The 21,897-nt window shown below is 34.6% G+C and overlaps 1 protein-coding gene across 1 annotated transcript; it reads right to left on the bottom strand.

Annotated features, from left to right (window-relative positions):
* Positions 1 to 353: 353 nt before the first annotated feature.
* On the bottom strand, positions 354 to 20,564 carry LOC6636644 (BOS complex subunit ncln). Its single transcript, XM_002060057.4, has 6 exons — positions 20,324 to 20,564; positions 20,184 to 20,262; positions 9,883 to 10,351; positions 2,631 to 2,816; positions 880 to 1,308; positions 354 to 819 (listed from the first exon to the last, which is right to left on the bottom strand). The coding sequence occupies exons 1-6, from the start codon at positions 20,481 to 20,483 to the stop codon at positions 463 to 465; spliced, it is 1,680 nt and encodes a 559-aa protein (XP_002060093.1). The 5' UTR covers positions 20,484 to 20,564; the 3' UTR covers positions 354 to 462.
* Positions 20,565 to 21,897: the final 1,333 nt, after the last annotated feature.

The following is a 21,897-nucleotide window of genomic DNA, read 5'->3' as shown; positions in this document are numbered from 1 at the left end:
ATAATGATACGAACTTTCACGTTCCAAAACCATGTAGATGGAACATATTCTAATAAGAACCGTAGAGGATCTTGAGAAATTGCAAGCATATTCTGTATTTCCTGTATTTCTCCTCATTTCACCATTTTCCACTCAATGACACGATCATTGCGCTCATTACTCACACAGTCAATGGGTTTGGCTATTCTAAAAGCAGATCATTTAGATCACTTCCAACTCCGCATAAACTGTAGTTGTAATAACACTATGCAACAGCCAAGGCGCGTTAAGGTTGTAACCTTTCTGGTTCATTAGGAATACTAAATAATGGCAATATATTTAGTAAATCTTAACTGAATTTAATGATCGATATGTTTAAGAACACCTTATTAATCCGTATATATTTTTTCTAGTTTCCATTAAATTTATACATAATTAATTTACTTATTCACATAATATAATTTTTACTGGTCCATTGGTAATTTATTTTCGTTTTAAGGCGGTCGGTGATGTTCTAATAGAACGTCCAATAAAACTGTTTGTACTTGTCGATATTAGGACATAAAATCTGGGGAAAAACTGAATTACAAAATACACAGCCGAGAGGTAACTTGATATAGCAATAGTTAGAAAAAGATCAAATATAGCTGGCTTAACGCGATAAATACTAAGTTTTGCATCAATGCTGTTATAAAACATGAAGTCAGGCTCACGTTCATCTGGCTTGTCATAAAATATTTTAACATTTTTTAGGTACTTTTCAAACCCATCCCTGATGTCGTTATTTTGCAAAATCGATTTTAATCCAAGGTATGGTCGAATATTATCTTCAGTAATTACCTGTAATTAAGCCGAATTCAATCAGAATCATATAAACAGATAACATTTAATTAAACTTACAGCATGTCCCTTAAAAATATCAGAGAATGGATCTATTTTATACATATAGCAAGCAAGCGACTCGGCAAGGATCTTCACGGAAGTAATTAGTTTCTCCACTATATACGATTCATTGTTTTTAAACATTGTCGTTCGAAATGGACTTCCTGGTGATTTCGCCGAAGATAATGTAAACGCTGGATATCGCTTCATACAGAAACGCTCATGCTCCCATGATAATTTCGAATCGGCCAGGTTTATTTTTTTATGAACTCCCTCAACGGTTAGGTTGTCAGAGTAATGACCAGCGACTGACTTAAGAAGCTTAAAGTAATTGCTTATAGAAGTTTTTTCTTTTGGCGGTTTTGAAACATGCATGTATAACACATTCGGTTGATTGTTTATTAAGCTTTGAGTTATAGTATCCAGACATAAAACAAACTCAACATTCTGAAAAAGGTAAATGAAAAATTTAATGATATTTATTTATTTTCACATTATGATTTAAATATTTATTTAGTACTTCAATGCATATAAGGATTGTTCGTTGTGTGTAAAACGGAATCTGTATTACAGAAGCTCGAAGTTTATAAGTTTATGCCCATAATTTTAAATAATCATGTTTTAATATCCTAAGCCCATAGAAAATCAGTAAAACGAGTATAATGGTATTGTGGAAATGTATGTAACAGGCAGAAGGAGTATTAAGTATTAAGGACGCCGTAATGTAGATATAAACCGGATCAGCATCAACAGTGATATGCTTAGATCGATCTGGTTTAATGCTTTTTCTTAAAAAATTGGGTCCCTAAATAAAAATAATTTTTTTAAAGCATCCTTTTTAAAATATTTTAAAGAAGTTTACGGTTCTGCCTTGTAGCCATAGCTTTCGCCTATGCTAATCATACGATACGATACGTTTAAGCAGATTAAATTCAAAACAAAGTAATTAAATTTGTCATTTTAATTTTTTTATTATTAGGTCAAAAAGCTAAATAAACTTCAGCATAGATTTTCTGCCAACTCTCCATAACCCATTTTCGGAGGGAATACATATGGAATATAGAAAATAATATTCGGAAATTAAACTTTTGTATGAAAACCGACATTACTAGTTTTTAATGTTATACACAAACGAGAAAATTGGCTATCTTCGGCACGTGCCGTGTTTAATCAAAATATCATGAATGACAAAAAAATTTCGCATACAACGACTTAATTTTCGACCGATCGTCCCTATGGCAGCTATATGATATAATGTACCAATCTTAATAGGATTTCACATTTACATGGAGAGCATAGTAAAACTAATAAATGCCGATTTTGGTCAAGATATCTTTAAAAACAAAATGTTTATTCATTCAACTTAACTTTCGACCGATATCAAGCAGCTTTACGATACAGTTTTCCGATCTTAATAGGATTTTGCAAATATATGTGAGGAGGAGTTCCTATGGCATCTATTTGATATACTAGCCCGATCTAGCTGGTTTTGGCATATGTACTGAGTGCAACAGAAAGAGGGACTTCTGCAAAGGTTTATTAAAATAGCTATGAAATTGTAAGACTAGTTCGCATAGAAACAGACAGACAGGCATGGCTATATCGACTCGGCTGTTGAAGAATATATATACTTTGTCGGGTCGGAGATGTCTCCTTCTATGCGTTACATATTTCAAAAAAAATTATAATACCCTCTGCAAGGATACCCTTGCAAGAGGGCGAATAGATTCGCTTAATGTTGTTTATGACACATAATAAACAATAATTACCTGTAAAGCTATATTGTCATCCATTTCTAGCCATTTTTTCGATCCCTGAAAATTGAGTAACAATCCAGAATCTGAAAGCAAGAATCCCAAGCGGTATTTTGGTATCGTACCCATAGTGGTATGTAGCTTGCTAAACATTTCTATAAGTGCCATTAACACCGCGGAATCAGCATTTAAGGGATAATCCTGAAAAAAAAAATATAATAATAACATGATTTTATTGATTATAATATGGTATTTATAAAAAATAATTTAAGACAGAGCCAACAACTTAGGTTTCCGTGTTTGTGAATTTCTTAATTAATTGCTTAATATATTTATTCTGAAACAAGTATATCGTATTGAGAATGAATAAAAGAAAGAGGCTCTAGTCGGGAGCTCCCGACTAGGGGATACCCTGAACCATCTTATTCCAACATCAAATGCATATATATATTCTATTTAAGCTATATGTCAAGGTTGGTGACTCTAGCTCTTATTATTTTCCAAAAATGCCCAAAAAAACAGGATATCGGTATCGATTTGTATCGATTGCTTGGAAACAGAGTAAGTTATCGATTATCGGAAACAAACTATCTGCTCAGGCGCACCTTGGAGCACCTACATCTAAAATTTCAAGTCTCTAGCTCTTATAGGTTCTGAGATCCTTGCGTTCAGTTTATACATACGGACAGACAGACAGACGGACATGGCTAGATCGACTTGGTGCTGATCAAGAATATATATATACTTTATGGAGTCGGAGATGCTTCCTTCTCCCTGTTACATACATTTGGGTTTGCACAAATACAATATACCCCTATACCCATTCAGGGTATAAAAATGACCTCATCCCAAATAAATTAATTTTAATTCAAATGTAATATAATATTTTAATATCTTCTTAACGAATAGTCAGCATTCCATCATTCTGTAGCACAAATAAAGAAAACTTGTCCATATTTTAATAGGTTAAGGACATAGCAAAATAAATTTTGCCTAATCGCAAATTGCACTCCCACAACTTTAGGATCATGAGATAAACAAAAGTACCCAAAATATTCAACATCGTGTCAAAACAAGTAAAAATCCTCTTTAACCCAACACCAAATGCAGCTCTCGCAACCACCTCGTTTGCTTTAGGAATAATACAAAATAATTAAAATAAAGAAAGTTTCCTCAACTGGTCTTGAACCCCTAACCTACTAAACAATGCAAACAATTGATTTTCAATTGAAAAAAAAAACAAACGCAAACACGTGTTAATTTGAAATGTTTTCTTTTATATCTTTTGTTTCTTAACCGATCACTAGTAAACGATTGGGAGTAGATCTTATTGTGCGACGGAATATTATCAATTTGGTTTATTGATTAATTTGGTTTATATATAGCTACGGGAAGGAACCGAGAAGGAGCGTGACAATAGGTATAAAGAAATACTTGAGGTGTATACTAGTCTAGAAGCTACACGTCCAGTTTGGTATTACTAACATCTAAAACCTAAGAGATTTGATAAAAAAACAGAATTTCGATATCGATCTTTATCTATTGCTTGACCACAGGAAAGTATCGATTATCGAAAACAAACTTGTATTGTGCAGCCACTAGAAATTACGAATTTCTCTAGTTCAATTGCTGCGCAATGCCTGTGACAAACGCAGGACAAATGGGCTTACCATTTTTAACATTTTAACGGGTTTTTCCAAATTAATTTTTCTAATTTCAGGTAAACAGTCGTGTCTTACCGTAACTTAAACATAATATTTTTCTTTTCTTAATTTACCAATGATCAAGTAGTTCATGGAATTTAGGTTTCTTTCTGTCTCAGTATACGTCATCTTGCACGACGGACACCATTTTTTTTTCAACTCGAACAGGACAAATAATGTTTAAATATGTAGGATCGAACGGCAACCCATTTAGGGAACAGATGCTAGAGGCAGGCCTGGTATGAATGTGTGATAAACAGATGTCAAACACCAATTAAAAAAAATAATAAACTGGTAACATTGAAGGCACTTCGAAAAGATTTTACCGACCGTGTTGCTTGTTGCACCCGGCAGATCCATAGATTCAGTAAAAAGGGGGCTTCTGGACCCACATACGGCACACCAAGGGAGAATCAAACAGACCCAAAAACACAGACAAGAACCCTGCAACGTCGGACAACTAGTAACACCCCAAGGGACGAAACTGTCACTTGCACTTGGGTTACTTCTATGTAGAGATCAGGAAGGACTGCACGACGTAAGCTCTACTGCCAAGAGTTTGGGGAGTGCCCTGACGATCGTAACAAAATGAGAGAGCGACTGGAGACGAACATTTCGAACATCTCCCCAGTCCAATGGGCAAAAGTTCGTACCTGTCATGGAGATTGTTCTGTACCATGTGCTAAATAACTAGCTGATTGATGTATAAGTCGAACAGTAACTTTGTGATTTTGTGCTAAATTAGGGTTTTGGATAATTACAAAAGCATAAAAAATCGCAAAAGGTGGCTGCATCTAAGGTGATTAGAAAATGTATCGTGCTAAGTCGCGATTATTTAAGCAGATTATGCCTGATCTTCCCAAAAACCGTTTGACTGGCTGTTAAGAATTTGTAGTTGTGGGCCATTTTTCTAAGCCAGACGTAAAAAATAAAGCTTCTGTCGTTCTAGGTTCACCTTTAATGTGCTTTTGGCTATTGTTCCATCTACTTCGAAGAGCCACCTCACCCTGCCTAGTAACGCAGCCAAAGCAGCTATAACTTCTTTAAATTTATATAAATATATTATTATTAGATTAGTATTATTATTTCCTCATAGATTAAATTACAATGACTTAAATTAATATTAAAAAAAAAAAAACAAAGACTTGAATTTATATTTATATTTAAATAAAGAGGTTTTTTAGCATTTTCTGATGCCAGCCGTTGATCTTACTACATAAAACAAAATAAAATATATATTTTTGACAAATTAATCCGACCTTTAATAGGGATAACCGATCATCCTAATCCATAATGCAGTGCCGCTCAACTGAATAGGTTTGAAAAATATTTTTTCTATTTTTTCTTCTCTCTTTGTTCCTATGGCATTTTTCCTTCTTTCTTTTTTGTTTTGAACATTCATTTGTTTACTCATAATATGACAAAAAATATGTAACGGGTTCTATGCAACGGTAAATCAGAATATTTCTTTCATCGTGAAATTAGCTAAATGTGTGGTCTATTTTTGCTCATCTGATTAGGTTTGACAACTTTGACTTCACTTTTTGATCGACTGCGTGATTGAAAACATATAATTTCTTTGGTTTACTTAAATTTAAAGTAATTGCAACCATTTTTTTATACCCTGAACCCATTAACAATGTGTATAAGGGTATGTTGTATTTGTGCAAAACCCAAATGTATGTAACAGGCAGAAGGAAGCATCTCCGACCCCATAAAGTGTATCTATTCTTGATCAGCATCAATAGCCGAGTCGATCTAGCCATGTCCGTCTGTCTGTCCATCCGTCCGTATGTATGAACGCAAGGATCTCAGAACCTATAAAAGCTAGAAACTTGAAACTAGAATTGAATTAGATGTAGATGCTCCTAGTTCCCGCGCAGATCAAATTTGTTTCCGATAATCGATAACTTACTCCGTTTCCAAGCAATCGATAAAAATCGATATCGATATCCTGTTTTTTGGGCAATTTTGGTAAATTATAATAGCTAGTCACCAAACTTGACATATAGCTTCTAAAATAAAATATATATATGCATTTGATGTTGGAAGAAGAGGGTTTAGGGTATTCCCTAGTCGGGAGCTCCCGACTAGAATCTCTTACTTGTTTTTAATATGGGTCGGGGAAAATCTTTAACCGATTTTGAAAAAGGTAAAATTAAAGGCTATATATAAATATGGCCTAAAAAATAATGATATAGCAAAGAAGATTGGTCGAAGCCAAAACGTGCTAAGTAAATTTCTTCGTAATGAAACCGATTACGGGAAAAAAATGAGAGGAGGAAAAAAATCTGCTACAACGGCATCAGAGAGGCAACTAATCCGTCGAACTGCTTCGAATTCCCACCTCTCTGCCAGTAAAAACTGGGATATATGCGGTGTAAATGCTAGTTTGGCAACGGTAAAACGAGTTATTTGGAGTAAAGAGATTAAAAATAAAAAAAAAACCTCCTCTCAATTATGCACGGAAGGAAGCGCGACTGCGATTTGCGCGGGATCACATGACATGCAGCAAGGAGTGGAAGGCTGTGGTCTTCTCCGACGAAAACAAGTTCAATCTCGACGGACCGGATGGCTACAACTATTATTTTCACGATATGCGAAAAGAGGAATGCTTTTTGAGTCGTCATCAATCCTGTACAGGAGGCGTATGGTTTGGGGAGCCATATCGTTTTATGCAACTTGCGGGCTGCAGTTTGTTTCCTCAAAGATGAATGCAAATGTCTACAAGACTGCTCCAAAAGGCTTTTCCCCAGTTTTCCGAAATTTTTGGACCTATTAAGGATTAAGGATCAGAATGTCAACTTGCTCGAGTGGCCGCCATACTTCCCAGACACAAATATCATCGAGAACATTTGGGGACTTTTATCCAGGAGAGTGTATGAAGGGGGAAGACAATTTCAGGACTCGGCGACCCTGGTTGATGCGATTAAAAAAGCCTGGTCACTGAGTGAAATTGAAATGTATTACGATTCCATATCAACTCGAATGTTTGAAATAATTAAGAATAAGTGTGGTCATACCAAATATTAAATAATGCAGAAATAGTGTCTTTTATTATTTAAGTTACCAAGTACCATGAAATATTGGTGTGAATAATTTTTTTTATAGTTTTGTTAGTCAAACCTATTCACTTGAGCCAAAAATTATGTAGATTTTCAGCTATGTTTTTGAAAATCTAATAATAAAAATATGAAACCAAACAAAACAAAAAAAAAAAAAACGTATTTTATAAATATTTGATAGTTTTACTTAACAAAATTTATTTGGTTTAAGTCCGAGTGCTCGTAATGAAGACATTATGTTCTAAGTCTAAAAAAGAAGTCAGACCTATTCAGTTAAGCGGCACTGTATTTTTCAAAGCATGGTCTTAATACCTAAGATTTTGTAACAAATGATTTATTAAAGAAACTTACTGGACCAGCGGTATCAATAAAATAAGGAAGGTTTCCTCAGGATTCCTCTGGGATGTTTAGATATCCAATGTTGTTATCCTTGTTACCCCAAAGATATTCTCGGGCTGGGTTTTCACCACATTCATCGCGAGCAACAGCTACTAGTGGCACGTTAAGAAACTGGTCATAAATGAGGAGCTGTCCACGCAATTCATTCAACCATGTTCAATTCCTCATAGATGCAGCAGCCCCTGTCCTGTCTTACAGTAGACAATGAACTGAAAGACGTCATTCATGACCAACTCAGCTTGCATAGCAACGGTGCACATCGCAACGAAATACTGAAGAGTGCTTTCTCCTTTTGCTATCTTGTCTAAAGGTATTATTTAACTTCTCTTTAATGTCCTTTCAATTAATATTCCAGTATTGTTCACGTATTATTGCAGAAACGGTTAGCATATGTTTGGTATAAACAAATCGACTTTACTTTGTAAAGTATAGTTTCCTCGAAATTACGTGCTTACAATACAACACAGAACGCACCAAAGCTTCAACAATTTTGATGTTCAAAGCATCTTTTTGTACTGGCTCAGTGAGAGCTTCGGCGATCTCCATTTTCTAGCAGCTACAAGTTTTACCAAACAAAATTGGTCTGCAATTGCTTCGATCAAGTTTGGAACTGCACTAACCGGTTGCCATCTTTCCTCCCAGAATTTACTAACTAACTAACTTCCCAATCTGACGCTTGTCTTATAATCTGATCTTGAGGTTCTATACTAGTTGGTTTGAAGCCTCTTCATCGATCAAGATGTCAAACTAACAATTTAATTTACGATCGCATGTAATTGGTGGATTTGCCGTCAAAGCTTTCATTACAGTGCTTAGCTCTGATTTGCTTTTACGAACGATTTCGCCCACACCTGATATAATGAGTCTGCAGTCGTTTTTTTTCAATATCTTTATTACACAACATTCACAGTTACCTGTAAAGATTCTTCTGTAAAGATTCTTCCGCCCCTCAAACATAAGCCAGTTTCAAAATTCTTTCTTAGGTCGTGTCCAAGTGTCCAATTCAAATGAATACATATTTGTATTGTACTTTCTTGATTATATTATTTATTTATTACAAATAATAACTAATTCTTTAATTTTAAAATCATTTCTAGGAACTTTTTTGGTATGTTTTCTTCGTTCCATTATTAATTTCGTTTTCACCTAATTTAAAGAAGTTTTCCTATCCTTCCAAAGAAAATTAAGTAATTTAAGCAACGTCAGTATATTTATAGCCGCGACTGTCAAACTGACTCAGTTCGAAGCAAAAATCACATCTCCGAGTATTGTATAGTCGCTCTACACGCTTGAAGTCCGCTCAAATTGAAGGCAATATGGCCAAGTCCCCTCCCACAAATAGTTATCTTGCATCTGGAGTGATTTGCTAATAGATTTAAAAATACAAGGCTGTTAGTCAACAAGTAACTTCAAGTCCTTTTTAATCTTCAGTCAGCCTCAGGAATCTGACGCTCTTAACAAAGATCTTCTAGTTTACGTATAGACCTCTGAGCTACCCAAGGATGGCGATCACTGTGGGAAGTCATTACACAACAAGGTCAATATCCCGATGTGGAACGATCATAGGGTTACTGGAAAGCTACTTCACTCCAAAGGCGTGAAGCCTGGGACAAGAGTGCATGTTCAATCCAAGTTCGAACAAAAGGAGCCCCCTCCCAAAAAGGTTAATTCCTTTGAACGCAGAATGGAGTGGGACGCTTATACTTACAGAAATTATTATCTAAAAAGAATAATTAGTCAAGACCCGCAATGTCGAGAAAGGCCAGAACATAGACAACAGCAAAGAGAATAGACCAGTGGACATTTGTAACTATCCAAATCCAAAAAGGTAAACCATTTTATTTACCTATACTTTGAATGATTTGTACAGACGACGTCCCTGAATTAACCATTAAAAATATTGCAACAATCCCGGTTGCAACGATCTTCGTAACATTATGGCCTTTTACATTATAAAACACTTTAGACTTAAGTTTAATATTTAATCTTGTGTTTGGCGACTTTTCCATTTTATAATTTGCTTAAGGTAAATATATAAAATATCCCCCCTCTACAACAAATTTATTTTTAAAAGATATAATTTCATGTTATGATACTTACATTAATTACTCCAAAGGTTTTTAAATTTGCTGTTATTAAAATAAGCGGTAAGCCATTTCCTTCTCCAGTACTGTCAATGTGTTGCAGAACAAACTGATTTGGGAAAGATTCGCCTTGAATAACTGGCAATTTACTGTTTTTATTTGCCAAATTATTTTGACCATCTACAGTAACATGGTAGCCATTTGCATTGACTGATAATAGCAGTTGTACAAGGGCAGTTTTGTTTCTGATCTCATTATCAATAGCTGTTGATGTGATATCATTTATAATAAGGTCTAACTCTCTGTTGAAAGGTGCAAAATGTACTGGAATGGGAATGGATTGTGTAAGCATATGCTGTTCCATCATTAAAACTTGATCCTTCAGTTCATTGCTCAAAGATTGGACATCTTGTGGCAACATAATAATAAGACCCCCAGCCTTCTGCCGGATTTTGTTTAAATCGTTTATGGAAATATCGAGTAACCTAAAATATATTAATTATAATAAATATAGATTTTACATTTAATTTCGTTTACAAATAGTTGGTTTAAAACCCAACAACGCTTGAAAGCTAATATTTAATATTTAAATCTCTTTTTCTCTAAGTGATTTAACAATAAAAAGCTATTTTATTTAAGTTTCTTTTTATAAATAAACAACAAAATTATTATACAGAAAGGGCCCGAGCATACATATATGTAAAACAAGTAAGAGTTTCTAGTCGGGAGCTCCCGACTAGGGGATACCCTGAACCCTCTTCTTCCAACATCAAATGCATATATATATTCTATTTTAGAAGCTATATGTCAAGAAGCTATATGTCAAGTTCGGTGACTCTAGTTCTTATTAATTACAAAAATTGCCCAAAAAACAGGATATCGATATCGGTTTTTATCGATTGCTTGGAAACGGAGTAAGTTATCGATTATCGGAAACAAACTCGATCTGCGCGGGAACTTGGAGCATCTACATCTAAAATTTTAAGTTTCTAGCTCTAATAGGTTCTGAGATCCTTGCGTTCATACATACGAACGGACAGACAGACGGACATGGCTAGATCGACTCGGCTATTGGTGGTGATCAAGAATATATATACTTTATGGGGTCGGAGATGCTTTCTTCTGCCTATTACAGACATTTGGATTTTGCACAAATACAATATACCCTTATACCCATTTTTAATGGGTTCGGGGTATAAACACTGCCGTTTCCTTTGTTCAAACTCACACAAAGTGGAAATTACTTCTTAAACAACTTCGGTATTGCTTGATTGAGTGCAATTATTTGTTTTTTTTTTTTAATTGGCATGCGGATGGCATATTTTATGTAAATTCACAATTCACGAAAAAATTTATTTGGACAAAAATACTAATCTTCTTATTCACATTTCCACAAACAAACTTATATATCTAAACTATTATAGAAGCTATGAACACAGTTTGGCGAAAAAAAAAAATTGGTACCATTGCTTGGAAAGGGAGAGGTTATCGATTAACAAACATGTACTGCGCGGGCACTATACACTTTATTTTCAGTCTCTAGCCTCTTATAGGCTCTCAGATCCTTGCATTCATACATGCGGACGGACGACTAGGGGATACTCTAAACCCTCTTCTACCAACATCAAATGCAGCTCGCGCGACGATCTTTTTTACTTAAAAGCAGTAATAAAAAACAAAATTTCTCAATTGAAGAGGACCCGTAAAAAACTGCACTACGTGCCACCGACTCTACTCAACAGGCACACCAATCATAAAGTCATGCGGAGGAAAAAAACGAATTAATATAACAGCACAGAGAACAATACAATAACAATACAATACAGTTGCAATTCCAATACTGTGTTTAGAATTCGAAGCAAACACGCATGAAAGTGTACATGTATACAGGAGTTCTTGGAATTTGCGCTAGCTGCGGCAAATACGTGTTTCTAAGCCGATCTTAATTAAATTTTCTACAGTATATCTTATTGTACCATAGAATATTTGTGTACTCTCAAAAAACTTAATTGCATTAAAATTTCATTAAAAAAAAACTTGCATATAAAATATTCTAGAAAGCAACATATCAAGTTGGTATCTGTAGCGCTAAATATTTACCCAAACGGAGTAAGTTATCAATTATCGAAAACAAACGATCTGCGAAGGCACTAAAATTTCAAGTCTCAATCTCTTATAGGTTCTGATATCCTTGCGTTATACATACGGACAAACGGACGGACAGACAGACGAACATGGCTAGATCGACTCGGCTTTTGGTGCTGATCAAGAATATATATACTTTATGGGGTCGGAGATGCTTCCTTCTGCCTGTTACATTCATTGGCACTAATACATAATACTCTTTTGACCCATTTTCAATTGGTTCAGGGTATAAAATGGTATAAAATATTTCAATTAAATTGCAATTCTGTTAATAGAATTTAAAAAATGTGTCTCCAATTCTGACAAGTAGTTTCTACAATAATACATACACATCATGTATTCTTCATTTTATGTCCATTGTCACCTTGCAAAACTTTAAGTTAAATAAATAAAACAATTGAAACTAACTTCCCCCCTATTCAAGCCACATTTTTTAAGTTGTCATTTTGAGAATATACAAAATTTTTACTGCTGTAAATTTTATCAAGATCGGGTAAAAAACAAAAAAGAATTAAGTATTAGCAGGTTTACGACAGCTAGGACAAATTACAAAAATTTGAGAAGGAACTAACTTCATAATTTTAAGTCTGCAATTCTTTTAGATTCTGGGATCATTACGTTCATACATCATGCGGGCAGTTAGTCAGTCATGGCGATTCAAGAAAATATACTTTATGGGCCGCCTTCCGCTTGTTACATACATTTGCCAAAGCCATAACACCCGTTTTACCAATTTTTAATGAATGTAGGCAAGGACACCAAAGTGAAGTTGAGTGGGACGCAAATATTTCTTGTAACTTTTTGTTATCCAAAAGCCACACAATCGAATGCCTAAATTCGAGGCTTGTTGATGCTGACCTGAGCAACTTAATCAGTCAAAGAATTGCTTTTAGCAAAGCTATTTGACGATGTTCTGCGTCGTTTCGTTTTCACGGAACATTGAGTGAAAAAATTGTACAATGCTGACCGACGTTTAGTTCATTGACCTAGTGTAAGAAATAGCGCACATTGTGCATAAACACTCTTAATAAAATAACCCACACAAGAAGAAGCCAACGGCGAATCATCTATGTTTGTATTTGTGAATTATGCATTGATGAGTATAAAAAAAATGTATATGTTTAGTTATTTACTGCAGTGGCTTTTGCTGATTGTTAGTTTTCTAGAGGTGGCTTATCGCTTTCACATATTCACATATGCATGTTGTGTACTGAGGTTGGCTCTGTAGAAAATCAGTATGAATACTGCTTGACTGACGATCGAGCTTTTGAACTCGAATTTTGATTTTTGTTGCCATTTTTTTAAAACCAAAAAACATTTTGCTCTATGAAGCAAATAGACGTGTTTTTTGTGAGCTCTGTTTTCATTTGGATTTAATAAAACAGCAGTGTTTAATATATCTATTTGAAAATAAATATTTATTGAATCTGTTTCCTCTGTAGGTTTATTTTACTTTTATGGCAAGTGCATGCTTTTGGCCTGTGTATTGACACATATAAATTTTGTCAATTCGTAGCTTTGTGTTTTGTGAATTGTTTTTGTGCGCTAGCACTATTAGATCTTTCGGGCTGATTGTAAATGCTTATGTTGTACTCGCTTCTCATAAATAAAGCGAAAACCTTTTGATGATGACTCCTAGACCTTTTTTCAAACTATGCATTGATCTACCCTTATATGCAGCCGTGTTGGTGTTAAGTACGCTTTTAGTAATTTCTAACATTATTCTTTTACATTTGGTTGCATTTACTCAATAGAAAACTCATACTATGCTTGCTTAAGTCAATTACAGCAAGTCATTCAAGCTACCTTGTTGACGATGTGATAACGTAGCGCATTCTAACTGCGCAAATGCTATATGTGACAGCGGTACGAACTTTTTTATCCGAGTTGTCCGCTGTCGTAGTAGTCCCTACAGAGCGACGTAGCAATCAAATTTACAGAAGGGTCGTCGTTCGGATTACACTCTTCCACTCTCATACATGTGTTGCATAACGTATATTTTTTATTTCCAGCCTTGTCCCTCATTTCTTATTGGATTAGGTAAAAGCCTTTATACGGGAATGTTTAAGTTTTCCTATGAGAGGGAAATAAATAAATAAATCCTTTCAAATAATGTTCCACCTGTTACATTTAGAACCAATTGTTAAGAGTTTTAGGCACATTTAATAGTTAAAGAATACAAAGTCAAAAAGAAAATTCTGACTTCGATTTTATTACCACCTCCATTCAATGGTGCCTCAACTTTAGTTACTTCCCAGCCATTTGGTATTTTTAATTTCATATTTCTGTATTCCCTCACAATTTAACATGTCTATTTACTTAAGCCATTTTAAAGCACAGTGACTTTAATCTCCCAGATTCTGATTGGTCATCGCCAAAGGATTCACCTTTTTTGTTAGGTCTACATTGAAAGTCCTTACTGCAGGTGCGAAACACAAACAGATCTTTGATCCCTTTCATTCAACTTTGGATTTGGGCATTGATCTACCTGCCTGTGTACCTTCCTTTCAAGGAATCGAAATAAGCTGATTGTATCCGGTTATTTTTGTAAGGATTTACATAAGCTAAATTATTTCAATTATGCAGACATTGATGTTGTCATTCAACTATTTTATAAGCGCCCCTTTTGAATACCCAGCGAGGTCTAATAGTATGTCTGAGATTATGAAATGTGTAGTCGTGGTGCATAAAAAATTTACGAAATTAGAAATTCACTCCAATTAATAATGTTATGCAGCTGACTGATCAAACTTGTATACACAAAAATTCATATGTTATAAGGATAACCTTCAACCATGTTAACTCCAATCGTAATACTTCTATTTTGCCATCTCCGGCTAAGTTAGCAGATAAGAGAGTGATTTTCGACCAAGGTATTGCCGACCAAGGTTTACCGTTTGCACACTTTTTTCAAACTTCTCTAGGTATAATAAAAATCAGTCTTACGCTTATCAGTTACAGAGCTCAAACTGCGTCTTAAATTGTATTATTACTGAAAGTTTCCTATTCAGCGACCCCAACAGAATCAAGCCGGTATTCTCACCGGTCCCAGAAGGTGTTCCCGCATGTGACCTCAGTTACTGTTCTCCAGCACTATGTAAACCTACTCTAAAACATTAGGTATTATCTATAACCATTTCATTTACACAGGCTATTAGAAAAGAATAGTTATATTATTCTTCTAAATAGAAACGGAAATAAAATTCGAAGTCGAAAAGAGGTTTTCTAAATTATCTATCCCTAAAGCTTAGTAGAGTATCATGGGTTCGTGAAGCGTAGATATGCCACTTCTAATCTAATCCCTAGTATTTGGTGGTTTGAAAAAAATGCAGATTTATTTTAGTAGGGCTTTCGATTCCATTAATCACTTCTTTCTGGTTTACAAAGTATGCCCTTTCGGCTCACAGTCTAGCTTCTGAACTTGATATCAAGAAAGAACCCAAATGGTTATTTCCAAAAATTCGAATTCCGGTGACTTTGGGTGTGCCTCAAAATAATCACAGTAAACCGCTACTATTTACTCTATTCAATGACCTTTCCTCTAATGTATATAAAGTTGTGCCTTGCAAACAATCTTTTACAAGCCGGCATTGGTGCCTTTCTATCTAAACTGTTCAAAATGCAACGTAATGAGTTCCTATCGATGCCCTCCTCAAATGGTTTCTTACATCTTGATAGCTTACCGATTAAGTGTGTCAACATTCTTAATCATAAGCCTTAAAAAAAACAAGTTTGACGATCTGTACGAGACAAAGACCATATTAATATGGTATTTACAGTACACCAAAATATTATATTCGCCAAGACAGAATTAAATCTGTACTGAAACATTTCTTGTTGTTTGCCCTAAGTGCTTTAAACAGGGATCCTCCTTTGTGGCTCCTATCATACTCCTATTGACTTCAGATGTAATTTTTATTCGGAAGTTAATTACGGGTAAAATCGATTCGCCTGGGCTGACTAGCCAACTAAACTGCTCTATCCCTACTAGACCAACATATAATTATACACCCTTATAGTTTTAAATTTCTTCAACTATGTATGCCTTGCATAAGTTATTTAAGTTCATCTGGGATGATTATAACAAGCATTATAGAGCATTCTATTAAGTCTCCTCTTTCTCTTATATTGTTATATATTATAAGCTATTTGCTAAGTAGATTGTCTAAGTTTGTTTTTAACACGACCACGCCCATCAGTCGGTTTGGCGGGAGTTAGGATGCAGCATATTGCACCGGGATCGCACAAAAAACCAGTCGTACTCATAAAAGCTCCAGTCAACACTAGATGGCTGTTTTCGCCTGTTTCGCGACTAAAGCAATTCATTTTAATCTGGTCAAAAACGTTTATTTCAACTCGAGAAAACTCATCTCAAATATGGTAGGCAAAATATGCCAAATATGACATCTTAATTGAAAGCCCTTGCCTTGAGTGAGAATATCTGAGAATATCTGGTTAATGTGAAAAAACAGCTTGTGAAGGATTGGCAGATAAGAACCTGCTCGGAAACTACACCTACAACATCAAAAAAGGTAAATGATTTTGAAGAGCATTTCATTAGGTAATGCAACGGATTGCCTAGTGATGGTGTAGTTTCCACAAAGCCACAGCAAGAATTAAATTTTCAGCAGCTGGTGTCCCTACTGTTTTGTCTATTAAAATGTTGCGGTTCTTAGTTCTAAGTTGTTTAGCATTTATGTAGATTTGTTTGCTTTCAATTTCGATATTATCGCTTTTACTCAGACTTGGTTACAACCAGGCTTCTCTGATTCCTTAATATTTCTTTTCAATGCAACACTTATAAATGTGATCAAACTTCCCGTATCGGAGGATACATATAGCTGTTGAAACTGCTCCTTCGTAAGAACTCAGAGTTTTCCGAAACACAGTCTAAACCTGTAGCTTCATCACATAACGTAAATACAGTGAGCATTTCTGCTTCCTAGCTCTTACGGTACAGTCAGTCAATCAGGACAAACAGTTTTATATTTATAGATATATATTTAGTTTTCTCTGAATTTTGAAGCACATAAATTGTATCAAAAAAAGGTATTTCCCTGTAATTATAAATTAATTAATTATAAAAAATATATTTTAAGCTTTTCGAGTAACGACCAAAAATCCACACCTCTGAAGAAAAGTATTAAAAAAATACTACTTTTTAAATTACAAACTTCCAATATAGAAAAATGTCATATTTTGTCGCCTTATTTTAACAGATACAATCGACTTTTACTTTATAAATATAAACCAGATTAAGGATAGGAACTATTTTGGCTGATTTCCAGATTTCAAAAAGGTTTGATGATGAAAGGGAGTTTCTAATTGTTCGGCTTAGTAAGGAAAGATTTTGAGAAGTATGATTTTAAGAAATTTTTTAAGAATAGACTTGAGCACATCACAAATCAACACAAACAAATGTAAAATCAATTTTACAGTCGTTAAGCGGTGTACGGTTATGGGACATATCTGTGAATTACTTTCGGAGTCATATAGTTTTTAATTTTATTATTAAATTAATTTATATCAACTTCACCTTTTATCTTTTCCCACGCCTGTTTGTGCGATATTCCATTATTTATTTTATCAGAAATTATTTAGTTAAATACGACTCTTCTTTGGGTTTGAAATAGCCTATGACTTGGATTGTTTCCATTTTCTATGTTGCGTTTTCCTGTAAAACTTTTAACACATCGGCTTAACACGGAGAGATTAAAATTGTTTGACTGATTAACAGGTTGTGTCAGTGCAAATAAACGCAATTTTCTGTGTCTGATTTTTAGTTTAGTTTTGTATTATATATACGATTTGTAATGTATTTTGTCTGTGTAGTATGATTTTTCTGTAGGATTGTTGTCGCATTAAAATTTGGTATGCGATTGTTTTTCATACAGAGGGTCATTTGTGGTGTTTATTGTAGATTATTTTGATGTCTTAATTTAATGTCCGATTTTATATATCCATATCAATCGCCGAGTCGATGTAGCCATGTCCATTTAAGCTATCGTTGTTAAACTTTGCAGAAATGCCTCTTTCTGTAGCTACCAGTACATATATGGGCTGATCATGGGCGCAAAAGAAAATACATTATTGGCACGCGTCTGACGCGCGCCCTTCTTTTTTATGATTATTAATAAAATTTGAGTAAAAATAAAAATCTTTAAAATATACCAAATTAAAAAAAATAGGAGCGATTATATATTTATAGTTTTCATAATTTTGGTGATCAGTCACTTGACCTCCATATGCAGGTGCTTGCCAAAAGTTGACCCATTCGACCCTACGAACTGCTGCAGGTAATAAGGGGTCAACATTCATTCATCAAAATCTCAAAAAATAAGGCGCGCGTCAGACGCGTGCCAATAATGTATTTTCTTTTGCGCCCATGATCAGCCCATTCACAGACATTTGTATGTGTGTGTCTGTGTGTAAAGGTGCAAAATCAGAAATCCTAAAATCTTGTTAAATTTGCATCGGGGACAGGCAGGCAGGCAAGCAACAGGCACACAAGCGCATAAATGCTTCTATTCATACACAAAATATGCAAGTATGCGTGTATAGCGAGTCCAAAATATTCTAAATGCACACATGGCAACGCTTGGGTACCCTTACCAACGATAGCGAGCTAAAATGCAAGAGTTTCGCATCGACGTGGCAAACCCTTTCTCTATTTCATATTACTCGTGCCTTCAAAAGGGTAGAAATGCCTCAGCATTTGGGAAAAATTGAATTTGTGCGCAGTTTTGCTGGTCGGACAAATACACACACACACACATTGAAACGATCCCTAAACATAGAGAGAGCATTGAGAGCTGAGAGTAAGTGCGAGCGAGATAAAAGTTAACAGCGTTGCCGTTCTATCGTACAAATCATATGGAAGAGTGTGCGCCCAGCACTTTCCTGTAGAGTTTGGACCAGATGTCACCGATACATTTTGTGTCTACTTCTGCTACTCATGTCTAGTCTATATGTTGTTTGGTTAGTGCTCTAGCTCTTATTATTTACCAAAATTGCCCAAAAAACAGGATATCGATATCGATTGCTTGGAAACGGAGTAAGTTATTGATTGTCGAAAACAAACTCGATCTGTGCAGGCACTAGGAGCACCTACATCTAATATATCAAGTCTCTAGATCTTATAGGTTCTGGGATACTTGCGTTCGTATACATACGGACAGACAAACAGACCAATAATATCAGATCAATAATATATATGCTTTATGGGGTCGGAGATGCTTCCTTCTGCCTGTTACATACTTTTGGATTTTGCACAAATACAATATACCCATATACCCATTTTTTTAACAGGATCAGCATCAACAGTCGAGCTAAGATTGCCATGTCCGTCTGTCAGTTGCTAAGCGAACCATTTTCATCATATTACTTCCTTAGGAACGATCGGTCGAAAAGTAGGTTCCTGTATGATAAAACTTTGTTTAGTTAGATATATCCTCTGTGCACAAAACTTCAAATCTTGGAAAATTTGATTCGGCAAGCAACCAACACGCACAGAAACGCATAAATTCTTGTAGATAGGGCTAAGGCCCTTACCAATAACAAGCTAAGACGCAACAGATTCTCATTGACGTGGCAACGCCTTTCATTTTATACTACTTAATTTTTGAGCTTTGTTGCGTGTACAGTCACAAACACACATATATACATATGTATATATTTAAATGTATATATTCATTAAAATAACTGAGAGCTAAAGCAGCTCACTGTAGTAGAAGCACCAAAAAAAATGTGGATGGCTTTCTATCACAGAAAGAATGTTGCTCTTATTTAAACGTTGTCAAAATGCGAATTAGAGTTTTGTTTTGCTTCTGAATTTGTCATATGCTGGTAAGCGAACAATTTATTATTGCAGTCAAAACAGAAATAACAAAATAATTTTTTCACTTTGTGCAGAGATATCCTTTAAATATACTTATGCGCACTATATTTTCTTCTATATGAAAATAAATAAATATGTACATATATGGAGTTGGGCTTTCGTAAAAGCAGCCCGGCGCTAGCTATTAAACTAATTGTTTTAATTACTTAACATAGTTTATGAATGATCTAATTAGATTTCATTGTTCATAAAAAGATTAATATACATATGGGTTAACCAAAGTTATTGTTGTCCCACCTGAGCAACAAAAATCTTTAGAATTTTTTAATTCTTACCTTGCTAGAACACAATGTCGACCTGTACTCCAAGTATACAACGATTTAGCTTCTAGGGATATAGCTGAAGATCGAGAACCTATAAAATGTTGCACACAATTATGAAAATATTTGTAGTTTTTATTTAAAAACGTATTTACCAAGATATTCGCCATTTACATCAAATTTTATCATTGACATAACTTGAAATTCACTAGCATGACCTGGCGAGCAAATTATTAATATCGGCAAAGTTAGAAGAAGACAATAGGGCAAGCCACCGCGAAAGATGTCAGCCAAGTTGACAGCTTCATTAAACATTTTATATTTATTATTAATATATTTTAATTACAAATAACGTGCCACTACTATGTAACCCTATTTCTATTTGGTAGATCAAAAACTACTCGTGATTGACAAGAAAGTGCATTTTCGAAACATGCATAGTCGTCGTTAATTTTGGAATATGGAAAAGAGACATCCTGAACTGGTTTCTCAACTCTTTAAAAATTATCGATTAAGCTAACATGTTCTCAATTGATTGCATTCGCGTATAGCATTTACGGAGGAATACAATTTGCCATCAAAGAATTTTATATTAAAGAATTCAAAATTTTTACATTATTTCGAAGCCCATATCCGAGAAGGTGATAGTCGGAACGTTATGCAAAATCCTTAAATTCTAAAAAAAAATTATTGTTGGGAAATCCAGTAAAGCTGAGTCATTAAGTATTTACAGTTAGTGCCTGGTAAATATTAACCGCCATTACAGTGGATCATTTCTTTGAATATTAATTATTTTAAAAGAATTTATTCGTAAAAGTCTTCAAAGGAAATCTAGTGCATCAAGAACAAATGAAAATATTCTAGGGACCTAAGCATTTTTGAAATTGAAAATAATATAAATAATAAAATATTTATTTCTAAATTACTTCGGTATGGTACATTTTAATGCTCCCTGCAATCTTGGCAATTTTTTTTAATAGTGTCAGCTCTCCAACCATTATTGATCTCTTCGCGTTTCAGATATCGGGGCTGAGAGGCTGCCGGTTTTCGAATGCTTTTATTGGAAATTATAATGAGAGTTCAGTTAGTAATCATACAATGTATAGATATACCAAATATATACCTATATATATATATATATATATATATATATATATATATGCGCTGAGCGAGATATGGCTTCATATTGAAAGTTCGGCTTTCGAGGCTGGCGTTCGGCTGCCACTCTCGGCAGCCTTACTCTGTCTAGGTACACTATAGTGGTCGTAGGAACTTTGGGGTTCCCTTGTTGCTATTTATCGTGTTGCGATAAAAAGGGCTATTTGGTATATCTGTATATTGTATGTTTAGTGGTTTAACCTATCTCAAAGCTTTGGATGAGCGACGTTGTCACGGTCGCCGAATGTAATGAAGCGCATATATTTCTGCGTACATTTATATGTTATATAAACGCAATGCATATACATGACCATATCCATGATTACACTACACCACTCCTGTTGAAAGGAATAATGTAATTTATTTAAATAAACATTATAAAATTATTCGAAACCTAAGATTACACGGTAGATTGGTTCTTGGAAAATCCGTGCAAAACAAAATCGTGTAAAACGAGACACAGAGTTCATACAAAGTAAACGGATATGTTCAATTAACCTGAAAACCGTGTAAATCGATCTTAAGAAGACAAAGAAAAATCGAAGATATGTTCATTATAATCGTGTGAAAT

This window comes from Drosophila virilis, unplaced genomic scaffold (assembly GCF_030788295.1).
Source record: "Drosophila virilis strain 15010-1051.87 unplaced genomic scaffold, Dvir_AGI_RSII-ME tig00001590, whole genome shotgun sequence".
Lineage (NCBI taxonomy): Eukaryota > Metazoa > Arthropoda > Insecta > Diptera > Drosophilidae > Drosophila > Drosophila virilis.
This window is presented reverse-complemented; position numbering and strand designations above follow the sequence as displayed.